At 41.9% G+C, this 16049-nt stretch overlaps 1 protein-coding gene across 4 annotated transcripts in view; it reads right to left on the reverse strand.

Annotated features, from left to right (window-relative positions):
• LOC109306784 (N-acetylated-alpha-linked acidic dipeptidase 2-like) overlaps positions 1 to 16049 on the reverse strand; it is a 47955-nt gene that overhangs the window by 29996 nt on the left and 1910 nt on the right. For 2 of the 4 annotated variants that reach the window (XM_019530350.1, XM_019530351.1), the window contains 6 exons: positions 12550 to 12736; positions 10265 to 10366; positions 7714 to 7839; positions 5749 to 5935; positions 4507 to 4600; positions 3897 to 3995 (listed from right to left, as the gene is read on the reverse strand). In XM_019530350.1, the coding sequence (XP_019385895.1) occupies positions 3897 to 3995; positions 4507 to 4600; positions 5749 to 5935; positions 7714 to 7839; positions 10265 to 10366; positions 12550 to 12736 (795 nt within the window). Of the gene's footprint in view, positions 1 to 3896; positions 3996 to 4506; positions 4601 to 5748; positions 5936 to 7713; positions 7840 to 10264; positions 10367 to 12150; positions 12359 to 12549; positions 12737 to 16049 lie in introns of those variants that run through there. The other 2 variants (XM_019530353.1, XM_019530352.1) reach the window with 2 other exon arrangements.

Here is a 16049-nt window from a genome sequence, read left to right on the forward strand (position 1 = left end):
TCTCCCAAGGTCCCTTCCAGCCCTAAGTCTGTGAAACCTATGAAATCTATGAAACAGTTGCCTACAATCTAACAAGTTGCCAGCTCTTCTGCTGACTAGTTGTATAGCCTATAAATCACAATAACGCACACTACCCATCTGTAGAGTAGGAATAATCATATAAAACTTTGTGCCATATTATCTTGTAATGTAAAACCTTGTACATAGCCAAAGTGCTAAGCAGGAGTACTAATTTACAGGGTCTACAATAGTGCTATGGTATTTTTATTTGAAATTCTTTATTGACAGCAGGATACTGAAAGGAAAACCATCCAACACACAAAAACCCTAAGCTTTCAAATTTCTTCATAGTATTTGTCACTTTGGTATTAATTAGAAGTCCCATATCAGATCAGCACCAATATAAGGAAAATTGACAGTATTGGTAATTGACTTTTTTGGCTGACGCCTGTGCATGCACACAGATGCAGCACAGCACGCAGGTGGCCAGGAGTGCAGCCTGGCAGCATGCAGAGCAGGAGAGGGAAGGAGTGTCGGTGGAGGTGCAGATTGAGGCGTTTGTAGTGAGGGAGGGAGAGGGAGTGGGGCAGGGGCTGTGGCAGGTGCTCCCCAGCCAGGTGGGGTGGGGCACGGGATGGAGCTACGAGTGGCTTGTCTGTGATGTGTGGGGAGGGGGGGTGGCTCCTGCCGCTGCACACAACCCAGGGGGGTATGGGGGGGCGTGTGCCCGTGGACCTGCATGAGGCGAGGGCAGGCTGCCGCTGTGGGCTGGGGTGGTGCTGGGCTCTTCCTGGCACGGGGGAGTGGGCCAGGCTGTGCTCAGGGCAGGAGGCAGTGGTACTGGGAGGAGGGTTTGGGGGGGCTACGGTGAATTTTGGGATGGTTGCAGCCCCCTGTAGAACCCCTCCCAGCACCACTGCCACCCACCCTGAGCGCAGCCCAGCCCAGCCCCCTGCCAGGACAACCCCAGCCTCAGACCAGAGCAACAGTCCACCTTCACCCCATGCACAGATCCAGGGGCACACCCCCCCCATGCCCTCCCAGGCTGCATACAGTGGTGGGAGCCACCCCCTCCTCGCCACGCCCTCCAGACAAGCCGTTCCTAGCTCCATCCCATGCCCTGCTCCACCTTGGCAGGGCAGCACCTGCCCCTGCCCCACTCCCACCCCCTCCCTTACTACAGGGGCCCCAATCTGTCCACCCAATGCCCCTTACCTCCCCCACCCCTTCCACCACAACAGACTTACCAGCCAGAAGCTGTTCTTTATGCTGCCAGGCCACATATCAGCCATCAGATCTGTATTGGCTGATATGGCTCGTTAAAAATCAGCCATCGGTATCAGCCCAAAAACATCTTTTTTGGTGCACTCCTCGTATTAATTAGGTGCACGGCAATAAAACAGCCTAAATTACTCATAAAACAGAGGAGTAAATTAACATCAGGTCTCCAATTCACACACACACATACACACACAAAACACTGGAAATGTATTCAATTTTGACACATGATGCTATGACAATACTTACTTATGCAAATATACTTCTAACAAGCTCAAAAAAACAAGCTGCATTTTTATAGAAAAATAATGATAAAATATGATTAAATGGTAATTACAAAAGCTGCTGTCAGAATGGTATGTAACAACTAAACAGTGAAAGCAGAGGAATAAATTTAATATTTAAAAAAAATTTTAAGATGGCAGAGCGAAATGTTAAAGCTTTGTCAAAAAAAGAACCCAACAAACAGAAATGAAAATCCATTATGAGCAACTCTGTAAATGAAGGGTAAATATTCAATTCAGCTTCTCTCTGTAAAACAAAATACACATTTATCTGCACTGGGCAACATCTCAATGGCAAAGCTATATAGCTGTCAAAACCAATACCTTCTTCAAGACAGATAATGAATTTTTGCCCAGAAGAGAAGCTAACCTGAAAGACTTGGGCCTGCAAATAGTAATACCATTGATTAATTTTTCATATGTGAGTAATAGTCCCACTGGGCTTAACAGGACTATTTATATTCTTAATTTCTCTGTTGCTTAAGTTTATGCAGGATCAATACATACTGAATCCAGGGCTGATTCTCTAGGATCTTACTTAAAGGTTACAATCAAACAGGTTAGATATTTAAGAAATATCGAAAGTCCTTCTCCAATTCCTCACAGAACGAGTCTAGCATCCTAACATAATGCATTCTGTTAATTTATTTTATTATTTCTTCTCTTACTGTTTCTTGCCCTCCAATCTGCTCAAAACATTTGCCTGGTTTGTCTCATAATAAAATCTATTCTGTCAGAGTTTGTTTGCCTTAGAAATTTTAATTGGATTTTAAACACAGATACTGAAATTTAAAATTTAAAGCACATCCATATTCCTGGGTGGAAAGGGACATAACACATATATCATCACTATCCCATCCTGTTCATGATTGTCCTCACCATCTACTCTCCCTCCTGTGATGGAACATGACCTCTGAAATGACTGCAGCCAGGGCTGATGTTGCACATTATTGTAGTAACATAGTTATTAGCTACAGGGGTTGGCAACCTACAGTCTGCAGCCAATGGCTCTACAGGCCTGGGGCTTCAGCACCAGGGAGCTTCAGCCATGGGGAGAAGGGAAGGCAGCAGGTGCTTCCACCACAGTGCCATGGGGGAAACTGGCCACCTCTGACCCAAAATGGGTGACTCCAACCCACAGCCTGAAAAGGTTGCCAGCCACGATTGTAATGTAATCTACCAGATGGAAACTAGGATGGAGGAGCAACATTCATCCTATTGAAAAACTAGGAAGACAGAGCACCCACCATGTTATCAACCAGTTCTCTGTCAAACATGGTTGATACCACTACTACCAGGGAAACTGACTGCTTTTGTTTCATTTTGCAAAGCAGTATATAATGAGTGTACTGGACTACCCCAGCGTTTAAAAATCATGTGATGTACCCCTCTCAAAAATATGAAAATTTTAAAAGCTTTGCCTTTTCTTTGCCTTTTACGAGATTCTCATCTTACTTTTTTTTCCAGACCTTCTGGAGAAACAGCTGTCCTCTGGGGTCTAACACCAAAGAAAGTTCCTAGAAAGACTTCCGTGGGGTATGGGAAAGGTGAGGACAAAAGTAAACAACTGCTTAGGCACTTAGGCAACTTAGGGAACTGCACCTTCCCCTCCCACTTCAGAATACTGCTCTCTTGTCACCTTAGTTTTCAGAAACAATAGGAAAGGACAGGACCCGATGTAAAGAGAAGAGCGTTTTAAATATATGCTTTTCAGTAGAAAAAAGACAGGCCTCATTGTTCAATGTTACATTTTAAAGATGGAAACAGTGCCTTAACTTAGTATATGAGTTAAGAAGAGAAATATACGAAGTCAGATTCATGGGAACAGAAGAGACACCATAGTAGGTCAGACCACGGGTCCATCTAGCCCAGTATTGTGTATGCCACAATGATACAGAGCAGATACTAAGGAGAGAGTATTTGTTCAGGGCCTGTCCAGGCTTTTTATTGCAATAGACCTATACTACGTGAATCTGTCAAAATCTTCTTCTGAACCTGGTTAAGCTGTTGATTTCTACAACGTCTTATGGCAATGAGTTCCATGAGTTAATTATAATTACCCATTGAACTCGATGGCATCCAGTGTCTAAACTCAGTGATGGTCTTGCCATTGACTTCCAAGAGCACTGAACAAGCCCATAGTTTTAACAATTTAGTATTATTTCAAATACTAGTGATCATCCAATAATACTGTCTTCCCAAAGGGGACTTAATTTCTTTTCTATGTTTCCAGGTATAAAATTCCTCAGAACTACACACATTTCCTCCTTAGCTTTTCTTGTCTCCCTCCCCACCCCCACTTTAATTTTTTGCAACAGAAATGCTCGGACAAACCTTGTAGAATAGTTTCCCATAAATCCAGGCCCTACGTTGTAAGGTACGCTGAGGCTTCCCATCCAGCTATCATCAGGTGCTGCAGGTCCTCCCATGATGCTGTTAAGTGAAAACCAAGACAAACACAGTTGGTCAATATGTAAAATAGAACATCACACCTACAATCAAGCTAAATTTAAAATGCTATATTCTGCATAAGAGGTAGGCTTCAGGAAGTTCCTGCTTTCATATGTCATGCCGAGTATACAGAATGCCTGTAAATTACCTTGAGATTCAGTAAGGTGTATAGAAGTTTCTTACCAAGACTAAAATAAGGATACAGATTTAAGCAGGAAAAATAATAAAAAAGGTGTCTGGACTACTATTTCTCCCTTGTGGAAAAGCAGTATTTCTCCCTTGTGGAAAACAGCGTTTTTATGGTTTCTTAAAAATATGCTTTTGTTCATTTTTTTGTTTTTGCCAGGTGTTTGTCCTTGTTTTCTATTCTGTAGTATTCATTAAAATTGTATTACACAGAAACAGTCATGCATCAGCCTTAATATATTTATACAAAGAAAGCAGTACACACAGGAATACCCAGTCCATGTGGAGAAGACTGAAATCCTCCTACCGTAACAATATTTCTGCATCATAATAGCCAATGGGATGAACTGGGATTACAGGTATTCCTACTCCTTCATCAACTTCATATCTGAAAGTGTACTCTGAGAAACCAAAAATATTGTAATATCAAGTTTCACTATCCTCATCAGTTTGCATATTAACTAGAATTATTTTTTTTTAGCAATAAAGAGCTGTTTAGTAGCCACAAGGGTCTATGTATACCCTCTCCCATTATGTCACCTCCAATAAATCAGCATCCTGTCATAGGACAGATATTAATACCATTGGTTGCATCTACACATGCTACTAGTGAGATGCAACAAACTGCAGCAATAAACTTCATGCCAGAGTCAGCTGCTCCTGGGCACAGTGTTTACCTGTGTGTCTGCGACCACAACAGTGTGAGTCAGGGCAGAGCATCCCTGGACTGGCAAGAGGTCCTGGTGGGGGTCAGCCCCAGGCTCTGGCTGGTGGCATCAGACTGCAGAGGAGCTGGCTGGGGCATGAGAGTGCTACAGTGCAGGGCTAGGTGGCAGACTTTAGTACCCTCATGCCCCAGCCAGTCTTGGTTACCATATACACATGCGTTTTGGTGCAGTAAGTTACTCCTCCATAGGGTAGTACTATACTATACTAATTAATTTATTGCATCCTAATAGTAGCACACATGTACACTGTGATGCTTTACTGGGAAGCTAATTAGTCAACTCCATAGTAAAGTCCATGGGTAGATGCACCCATTGGCTACAGTGGCTACTGTGACTTTAATGCAAAAGTTTCATTCCCTGTAAACAGTTTACAGTGTTTTTTCTGCTTGGAATTTATGATCAGCAAGGAAATACATAGCCAAGCAAAGCTATTACTTCTCCTTGATGGCAGCTATAAGCCAGTTTAAATCGGTCCTCTTGAGAAACATAGCTCCTTCCAAAACTCAATAAATCCTAACTAATTTTCTATTGCTTAGTCTATCTGGTTCCGGATTTGTAAATGGTCTCAAGCTTGGATCACATGTAAAGAGATTTGCCTAGAAACTGTTTTTCCTGTCTAGCTCAAAAGAAACCAGCTGGAACAGGATGCAGTTATGAATTGAGCCTGATCCACACAAGGGAAATCAAATGTTGCTGGAAACCATTTGTGCTTTGTACTTTAAGAGAAAACATTAACTTAATTGCTAGTGACAGGACAATTTTCAGAACTAGGATAGAAAATACTGGTATCACATGCTTCAGGTTATGAATCTGCCACTCACCTTTTGCTGGGTAACCTGGTGTGAGGGGATCTCCTGCACCATTCAGGTTCAGCACATTCCCACGCTGGGCTCCACCTCCTGGAAGGTTCCAGCCCTTTGGATAGGGATCTACTCCAGGTGCACAGTAGTCAGCAGGGTCTGAATAAAGTATAACTCCTCTGGCTCCTGCTAATATGGCATTTTTAACCTACAAAATTATCTGTCTTTAGGAAATGCCAAATGTCTTTATGGAACTAAGACCAACCTGGACATTATATCATGTTGCCAATTGGGAGACATGTTAAAGAGTGCACATGACAGAGCTGGAGTCATCATTATCTCAATGGAAAAATATGTCAAAATGTAGCATGCTGTTGATTATGTTACCATAGCACCAAGAAGAACTGATCATTGACCAGAATCTCATTGTCCTAAAGATGGGGCACAAGACCATGTCAGGAGATCTGGGTGCTATCTAATGCTCCCTGCCAGACTGACTACTCGATTAACTTTAGAAAAGCATTTACCCTCTGTGCTTTGGTTTTCCTATTATAGAGTGTTAATGATACCTTCCTCTTCAAAATGCTTCAACTTTATAGTACTCACTGGGCTTGTCTACATGTGCATTTATGCTGGCTTAAATGTACTACACAGGAAGTTACTACACAGTAAGCAGGAATAGGCATTGTCTACCTGTGCAGGCATTAAAACATGTTAACACGATGTGTGGACTAACTTGGGACTAAAGTTAGTCCCAAGTCAGTCCACACACACAGTGTTACTGTGCAGTAAGGCATCTACACCTGCCTTACCGTGCAGTAAGTAATTGGGTGTAAATTTAATACCTGCATGATACAGGCAGTGGCATACCATGGGTGCCTGGGGGCCAATGCTTGCATTTGCGCTGCCCCGCTCTCCCCTCTCTCCCTCTCCCGCCCCCCTCGCCAAGTGGGGGAAGTCCCACCTGGCAGCTGATCGCTGAGTGGGAGGGGAGCAGTCTCCTGGGAGCCAGTTGCCGAGGTCAGAAAAGCCGGCAGTAAAACTGGAAGCGCTGGAAGTGCTGGCAGTGAAACCAGAAGTGCTGCCAGGGGAGTAAATATCCCCTGGAGGGCCCAGCGGATGCCCCCTCCCCCAAGCCCTCTCCCCAAGGGCCCAAGCTGCCCCCCCAAGGGCACCTGCTGCCCCCCCCAAGGGCTCACGATGCCCCCACTCTGCCCAACCTCCCCACTGTTATGCCACTGGATGCAGGTTATCTGTCAGCAACTTTTCAGGCTGGAATGACCTATCTGAGGTCAGAGGTAGGCAGGCAGTAGGACCCGTCTGCTTCCACTGCTTCTCCCCACCACAGCAAAGGGAAAGCTCTCTTAACTTCCTCTTCTTCCCACTGTGGCATGGGAGAAGCTCCCTCTGCCAAGTGCTCCTAAAGGCCTCAGACTGCTAAAGCCAGATCCAATAGCTCTGAGGGCTGTAGGCTGCTGATCTACAGAGGTTGTGGAGTTTCTATCACTCAGAGTTTTTAAGCATAGGTTGGAAAAACAATTGCACTGGATTTTGTTAAAGAATTATGACCTTGCCTTGAGCAGGGTGTTGGATTAGATGATCTCTTGAATTCTGTTCCAGCCCTACTTTTCTATATCTTTTTGTGAATCTGTTGAAACATGTTTTTAGAAGTTTGTATTCATCTTGGTGACTTTCAATAGCCAACTCATCAATATTTTTTTGTGAATTACCATTTGGATGCACTTATGCCACAGAGACTCCAAGCCTGATTCTGGGAACAGCTCAGGCTCTATGTTCCAAGTTATAATAAAACATTTTATGTTATACAAATGATAAACGATATCTTTCTTTGTAACCATTCAGAAGCAAAGGTTAAATGTAGTGGCTGAATCTGTTTCTCATTACATTTCCATCGATTCCAATGCAAGCAAAATCAGAAATGCTGCTAACTAATTACGATTTTCAAGAAAGAAAAAAAAAACTTACTTTATTTCCTCTGAAGATTTTCCCATATCTGGCAATGACGATCTTTCCAGTACAGTTAATTCCCATCTCACGTTCCAGCTTTAAAAAGTCTTCCGTGCGACCATAATTCACATAGACCAGATCTGCCTGTCCAGGGCAGAAAGACAGCTACAATCTTGCAATTTAACTTTATTTAGTAAAAATCTGTTAGGCAGTAGGTTTAGTCTTTGCACTTATACACTCCTAATTCTGCCCCTAATGCAACCTATGGCAAAACCCTCCCAAAGTATTTTACAGAAAAGCCTATGTCATTGCTGAAAATTTCCTATGCAATCCAAAGTTTAGAAGCATCCTTACTATGATGTTGAAAAATACAGTACTAGATTGTTGCAGCAAAGTATCTGTATACTTCTCATGGCCATGAGTAAAACAGCACCATTCCTAATATGCCACAGTACAGTTGATAGACTCTCCCTTATATTATTTTGTCCCTATACATGATATGGCATATGTGGGGAATGCTGGCTGGGATAATCTATTATAGAAGACTCAAGAGAGAGAGTTAGCCTTATTAGACTGAAGTTACTAATTCTCTGAATGAGTTAGTATAGAAGAATCAGTCAGATAGACTTTTGGGACTAAGGGTTTTCAGGACATAAATATATTTCAGATACTGTTATTTTCATTTAGATAAAGGCATAATGGCAGGGCACTTGAGGCATCTCATGGCAGCTCCAGAACTGTAAATTCAATAATTGTTCTGGATTCATGTTAAAGGCCACAGCCAGTCAACTCCATTGTTAGAAGCAGGGATCCAGAGATGGCCACACTCAAATGTTAGCCACATTGCTTCCCTGTGTGCTGGTGGCTGTGGAAGCTGATACGTTTTAATCACTGTAGACCTTTGAGGCACAGGCAGATAATGGGCATGTCTACATGAGATGCTAACTGTGCAGTAACCTAATAACACTGCTCAGTAGTGTGCCGGTCAAAAAGCATGGTAATACACTACTGCAAGGTGTTACTAGGCTACTGCACAGTAAGCATCACAAAAAACCATGCTCTGGTGGTACTGCACAGTAACTGTAGTTACTGCTCATTTAGTTAGTACATCATGAGGCAAGTACAAAACTAAATGTGTATTAATGAACATGTAGACATGCCCAATTGATGCTTTAGCAAGATTTTTAGGGCCCTGTAAAGACTTAGTTGGTTCTTTTCTATGTGGAAATCTATCACGCAAGTGTATAGGGAACATATGAAGTATATCCAGCATTTTTCATGAAGACAAAACCCCTTGTATATTATAAATCTGATTCATACAGCATTAAGGCATTTTTAATGGGAATTTTTAGCTTCAGTGGGTGTATCTACGCATGCATCTCATGCATGAGCAATTTACACACTAGTAAACTACTCACAAGTAATATCTCCCGGGCAGGTGTCTACACGTGCAGGGAAGTGGAAATAGATTTGCTACTAATGGCAGCAAACTGCTCCCACTTCCTGGGGCCCTGCAATGGGCCCCTGCCACCACCATGGAGAGCTCTAGGCTCCTGCTGGGTGCTAGCCCAGGGGCTGGCAGGGAGGACCAGGCTAGGAGACAGCTGTGTCCTGGGCAGGGTTGGGACACTGCACCCTGCCCCTGGGTTCTGTCTGCTGTTGAGGTAGGCACCATGTCCTCCTCTCCCAGCAGCAGGGAGCTCCTGGCCCCAGCTTCCCAGCTCTGTAGGGGGTTGGGACCTGCCCCTCCTCTACATGTCTTTCCAAGCCACATGCCTTGATCACCCAAAGCCCCTGGCTAGGACAGTTCCCAAGCCCTGATCCTTCACAGGGCAGGGGCTGGAGAGCTTGTTCCCTGCTCAGGTCTGTGATTGTGAAGCTGGGCAGGGGACAGATTCCCCAGCCTGTTCCCTGCTCAACTCTGTGTTCACAGAGTTGAGGGGGAATAGTTTCCCCAGCCCCCACCAGCAGGGAGCAGCCCCCAGCAACAGCTTCATGGTGGTGGGGCCAGCACAAGGAGATAAGGATCTCCCAGATCCCTGCTCCCAGACCCCTGCTCTGAAATTGTGATTTCAGAGCAGGGAATTTGGAGCTCCCTGCTACCGGGGTGGGGAGACATAGTCCCGCCTGGGCTCTGGTGGCAGAGCCCACCCTGGCAGCAGGCAGCTCCTGGGGGCAAGGAGCAATCTTCTGCCTCCTGGTGGCTGGCTGGCTGGGGGAAGATTTGCTCCTGATCAGGTGTCTACATAAATACTACTGCGCAGTAAGTAATAACAAGTAAATTTGCAGGTAACAAATTTACTTGTGATTAGCAAGGTTAACTGTGTAGTAATCCTGTGCATGTGTAGACGCACACACTTACTGTGTAGTAAACTATGCTACTACACAGCAAAGCATCTTGTGTATGCTCTTGCTATCAGTGTCTCTATATCATATGAGAATTCAATATTTACCCCACCTCATTGACATCACTGCAAAAATGTTTCAAGTCAAGAGTCATACGGCATAGTAACAGTTTTCCAGAACTTAATTTCATCTGTCAAGGCTCTGTAAGGAATTGTTTTCTTACCTCTGGTGTTCCTTGTGCTGAAAAAGCATTGTATGGTGGCAGCATACCAGTAACGTTTCCATATCCCTGAGGGGGCGGCTCAAACAATGATGTATTGAAAATCTACCAAAAATCCAAATTGAGCACAAGTTAATTTAGTAGAAATTTTGGTCAAATTCTTCCTTGGGCAACCTAGCTGAAGTTTGCACAGTAACTTTAGTTATTTAAAGCTGTGTACTATTTTAAACAAATATCAGTATTTTACAGTTAATACACAAAAGCTCATATATAACTTCAAAAATTATAAAATCTTGCAGTGAAAAATCATAAGAAAATGAGTGTAGGTTAATATGAATGGATAAATATTATTTTGCATGTCAAGTTTATGAGTCATTACTTGACCTAAAATAGAGGCTTAGTGGTGATAATTTTATGCAGTTTGTTCATACATATCAGTCCAGGAACTTTTTGGTAATTTTGTGGTTTTTCCAACATTTTCATTTACCTGTTCAGTAGTATTTAAGTACTATTGTTTTAATTCCCATCCATGTTGTTTATATACTCTTAGGTCCAATCCTACTCTTACTCATGTAATCACAGAGTAGTTAGCCATGCTACTCTGAAGTCAAGCTAAAGGTAGAGCAGTGTAACACCTTAAAGACTAACTCATTAGAGACTAATTGGTTCAAAGAGGCTTGAGCTTTTGTAAGCAACAACCTACTTCATCAGATGTTAGGAACAACTTTTCACATAATGAAATACTATTCAGTACAAGTAGAGGTGGAAGGACTGGATTTTTCAGCAGGGTTTTGTAAAATGAAAAGAATAACTGATAACACAATCGGTTCTGCAAAGTTTTATTGTACTAGTATTTTTTAGAAAGGGAAGGACAAAAATCATGCATCAATTTTTCAAGAATGTCTGCTTTATTTTTTTTATAGGTTCCATCTGGTAGAAAACTGGCATGTGTGTATGTTTAGACATACTCTCTCTCTCATGTACATACATATAAAGACTGAGAGGTCAGTTATGTAAGAGATCAGGAATGTTAAGATTATGGTTGCAAATGCTAATCTAATTCAGCCTCTTTGGTTTGTGCTTTGTAATAATGTGTATTCATGGCACTTTAAGATCTCTGCACTGAAAAAAAAACAACCCAGACCATCATGGGATCAACATCCTGACACCCAGGGGTCATCATTAGGGTTGGAACCTTTATACCTAAGTGAAAATTGCATACCGTTACACACAGGGCACGTCTACACATAGCCATAGTGATGTACTATGGCAATGTAGCTCGGTGCTATGGCATTGTAGCATCAACGGGCACAAACTGTGATGCTGATACTACATCGCTGTAGTGGGTAACTACCTTGCTGTAGTGCGTTGTTACATCAACATAGCTGCCAAAAATAACAGTGGACCACTGGGACAGTTCAGTAATGGCTGTTACTGCACTGTCATTTAGTATTTCCTAAAGCAAGTATTATTGAATGACGGTGCAGTGACAACTGCGCTATGGGGGCACTGTAGGCACACCCACAGTGAAGCGTGTGACAGCAAAGCTAGGTGGTCATCTTCTGTGTAGACTAGCAGTGGGCTGGGGCTGAGAAGGGTGGAATAATTGCCAGTGAGTTTCATAGATATTTGCTGCTAGCAGAGGACTCGCTGATCTTGGTTCTGTGTCAGGTTCAGGAAGGGAGAGCAAGCAAAGACTCCTCTGCCCATTTCCTTCAAACTTGACCCCTGCTGCTCCTCTCCCTCCATACTAACCTCTTCCTAGGCCCATGTATACATGCCCTCTGGTTTTAAGCCAAATTTGGCCTCTCCGACATCAGTCCCTTCTCCTGTTCCACTAGTTTCCAGTTCCTGTCTCCCTAGGTCCTTGTTGCATTTCAGTGTCTTACCCATCAGCTAGTTGCTTCCAGCTCATTTTCCAGTCTCCTTATGCAGCCAATGCTCCTCCCCCCATGACCCCAGCCATAGTCTTCAATACATTGTATGCTCTTTGTTCCAATCCACTCCCCATGCCTTTCTCTGCACCCAAGTCTTGTTCCCTATGACTTCATTTCAGGCAGATTTCCCCTTCTCTTTTTGGATGCAGCAGTGGAAACACTGAAAAAACAGATATGAGAGTCTCTCTGCACTGGTGCCCAACTGGAAAATCATTTGTAAGTAGTTTACAACATGTGCTGTCATCATCCACTGGCAGGCGATTCTCAGATTGTGAAACAAGATAGTGGTGTGAATACCGATGGGCCCTTTCTCTTCAAAGAGTTAACGATATATAAGCATAGTTAGATCACCTCATTCCCCAGGTCATCAATAATTGAGATGTAGTTGGGCTTTGTTTCATTTGGGTAGGAAAGGAGTACATCATAATGAACCAGCTCTGCTGAATCCAGCCCAAATGATTTCCATTGGTCTTGAATTTGCTTGGCAAGATGGAAATTTTGTTCTGTTCCTGCGAGATGAGGAAGCTTTGTAAAAGAGCTAAAACAAAACAGAAAGTCACAGGTAAGCAATGCATTCAGACAGGACCAGAATAGTGGATCTGAATTTTTACATCTTAGGAACATGTGCACATAGTGCATTGCTACAGATTACATTCGTTAGATATAAATTGGACCTACGTAATAAGATAAATGATCAGAGAATGAATTAGGATAAGGCATGAAATGTAAGAATTAAGGAATTTCCAAAATCCTAAAATAAATCACATCAGCTTTCCACCCAAACTGTCAGAGCACTGATGTGGATATGGGAGCACAAATCAATTTTAAGGAAATTCAGGAAAAGAACCTGAGCTGAATACCTGAGTTGAACATGTTTGGTTACATTTTTTTAAGGCAACCATTTGCAAGTATCATCAATTCATTTCTGATGAAAACATGAAAGGTGTAAGCGATCCTGATGAGTCTTCTGCTCATATAATCTGAACGAACAACACAGGTGTGTTGGGAAAAAGAAATAATAAGAAAAGTTGTTAATATACAATGAAATTCCCCAAATTACACGGTGATGGTTGTGGTATATCCTAGGGATAAAATGCAATGACAAGGTATAGTGAAAATAATTAATTCAAACTACGCAATTTTTTAAATAAAGCGAAATGGATAATATGACTGTCGTTAACAATATTTAAATACAGAAAAAAAAAAACAAAATTAAGGTAATTGTGATATAAGCATTCCAACCTGAAGCCAGAATCTATTAACATCAATCACCTTAGGCTAATGCACTAGTAAATAGTAAATATAAAGAAAATATGGTAAGTCTGAAGTTGGTTTACAAAGAGCACCTTTTCTCTGTGTTTGCTAGAAGCTGTTATAGGAGCAGTGAAGGAGGGAAGAAGAGTGAGAGAGACTGCATATTTCCCTGCCTCCATCTTCCTTCTTAACAATCAAGTATTGCTCACTAATTACTTGTGATTGGGCTTGCTGGACTAATGGTTTGCTACTAAATGACCTGTCTTATACACCAGAAAGCAGATGTAAATCTGCAAACTAGTGACTGTATATTTGACTCTGAATAATCCATCATTATTTATGATTAATTAAGTACTGACAGTATGCTTAGCAATGCAGAGGGCATACATTCAGGTAATATGATGTTAAGTGATTCAGAAATGCTGTCTGTAACATAAACTGAAGTAAAAACATGGGCTATTTGTTCCATTTGTTTGTAAAAGACAAACTCTTACTACCCTTCCTGAAAGGCCATGGCACAAAGGAGCAGATGCTCTGACCTCAACAACTCAGTGTCTGATTGTGGGGTGGAAAACCAAAATAAAAAAATCAGTAAAAACATAAGCCAGTTAAACAGATTAAGTTCTCCTATATATGCAAATCCAAAATAATTTTAAAACGTTATTTCCATGAACATAATTCCTCAAACCTATATTAAATGGAATTTCTCAACAGCAATACCAGATAAAAATAATTTGAATTAACACTATTACTATTACAGTGTTGGTCCAATTATATCAAACACAAGCATTATAAAACAAGAAACCTTAAAAGAAACCTGAAGATGTTCAGGTACAGAAACGGACAGGTAAGACATTGAAAGAGCTGTAACACTGTCCCATTGCAATGTCATGCAATGATCATGCAATGATAATGCAATTATGGGTGATGTATAATACTTTTTGGCTCCAGATTAAAGTGATGTGCAAAGATGCCTCAGGGTTTATTTACTATTTTTCTCCTCGTGGTTTCACAGGTCAATGATCAACCAGGACAGAATTAAGGCTGAGTAGTCCCAAAGGTAATATAACTCTGCATTTTCTGACATTTAACTTTCCTATTCCCATACAAGAATGGCAGATTAAAGAGTTTATTGGAACTTCAGTTAGGGTGTAGTGTGGGAGTCTTAACTATTCATTGGTTTTACAGAACCTTTAATGTGTTCTGGATAATGATTTACCAACAAAATGTCTGCAATCCCTACTTTTTATTTGAATTTTTAAAATGTATTTGGTATATCAAAGGAAGCAAACTAGATTAAGTTAATCCACTACAGCTAAGACTTCAATACAATTACAGAATTTTGGGAGTGTGGTTGTAGCTGCGTTGGTCTAAGGACATAGGCAGACAAGGTTTTTGGGTAAATGTGGTATCTTTTATTAGATCAGCTAAATAGTTGGAAAACTAAGTAGTTTAGATTACTTAGCTGGTCTAATAAAAGTTATCACATTTACCCAAAAAACCTTGTCTACATAATTACAAAGGTATTTCTTATTGTTTTCAGCATGTATATTTTCTAGACACTCACTCACATGGACGCATACACATACCCCACTTAGGAACTTTCTAATTTAATGTGAGCACAAAAACCAACATAAGTTCCATGTACTTCATCGAGTGTAATTGATGATAGAAGTGAAAAATTGCAATTTAAAATATATAAATGTACAGAAATCATGAGTTCTTTGGTCTCTTATAGACCCTCACAAACTTACCATGTCAAATATACTTTTGTCCTTCACGGGTGAAGATGACCACATCCAGCGGAGGAAGGGGAAGGAAGAAGAGAGAAAAGAAGTGGGAAAGAAAAAGGGAAGGAGAAAAGAGAAAAGGATAGAGAAGGAAAAAGATAAAAAAGGGAAAGGGAAGAGCGTGAAGGGGGGGTGGAAGCTAGGTTGTATGAGTACATAGGTGACTAATAAGTCTGATCTTTGCTCTGAACAATCTGTTGCAGCAGTGGCAGGAGACTGTTCAAATATCAACATATATCATTAACAGTGGGTGACTTAGCTTGGGTGTTTTGAACACGTTTGATTACATTTTTTTTAAAGGCTAACATGCACAAATATCATTAATTCATTTTTGGAGAAAAAATGAAAGGCATAAGACCTCGGGACAAACATTACACAGAAACCGGTTTAAGTGATCAGAAACTGATTTAAATCTGTTTCAGAACAGAACAGCTGTTCAGTGCACATAAACCAGTTTGAAAATGGCTGAAACTAGTTTGAGATCAACCTGGTTGAATATAGTATTAGACTTAACTGATTTGGCTCAAACCGGTTTATGCAATGTCTGTCCCAGACCCTTGCTGGTTTAAGATAAATCAGACACCCACAGCATCCCAACATGCTCTCTGGGCTGAGCGGGGCTCTTTGCTGCACAGCAGGACTGGCCTCTCCCTCTGCTCCCTGGCTGGAGCTCCAGTAGAGACTTGTAGGCACAGCAGGGTCTGCTTGGCTTCCCCCTGCCCTACCCGCCCCCTCACTGCTTGCTATACAAGCAGGAATCCCCCCTCCCTCCCATCTCCCACAGCATGGACCCCAGCCTCATGGGCC

Source organism: Crocodylus porosus, unplaced genomic scaffold (assembly GCF_001723895.1).
Source record: "Crocodylus porosus isolate Cpor-Errol unplaced genomic scaffold, CroPor_comp1, whole genome shotgun sequence".
Taxonomy (NCBI): domain Eukaryota; kingdom Metazoa; phylum Chordata; order Crocodylia; family Crocodylidae; genus Crocodylus; species Crocodylus porosus.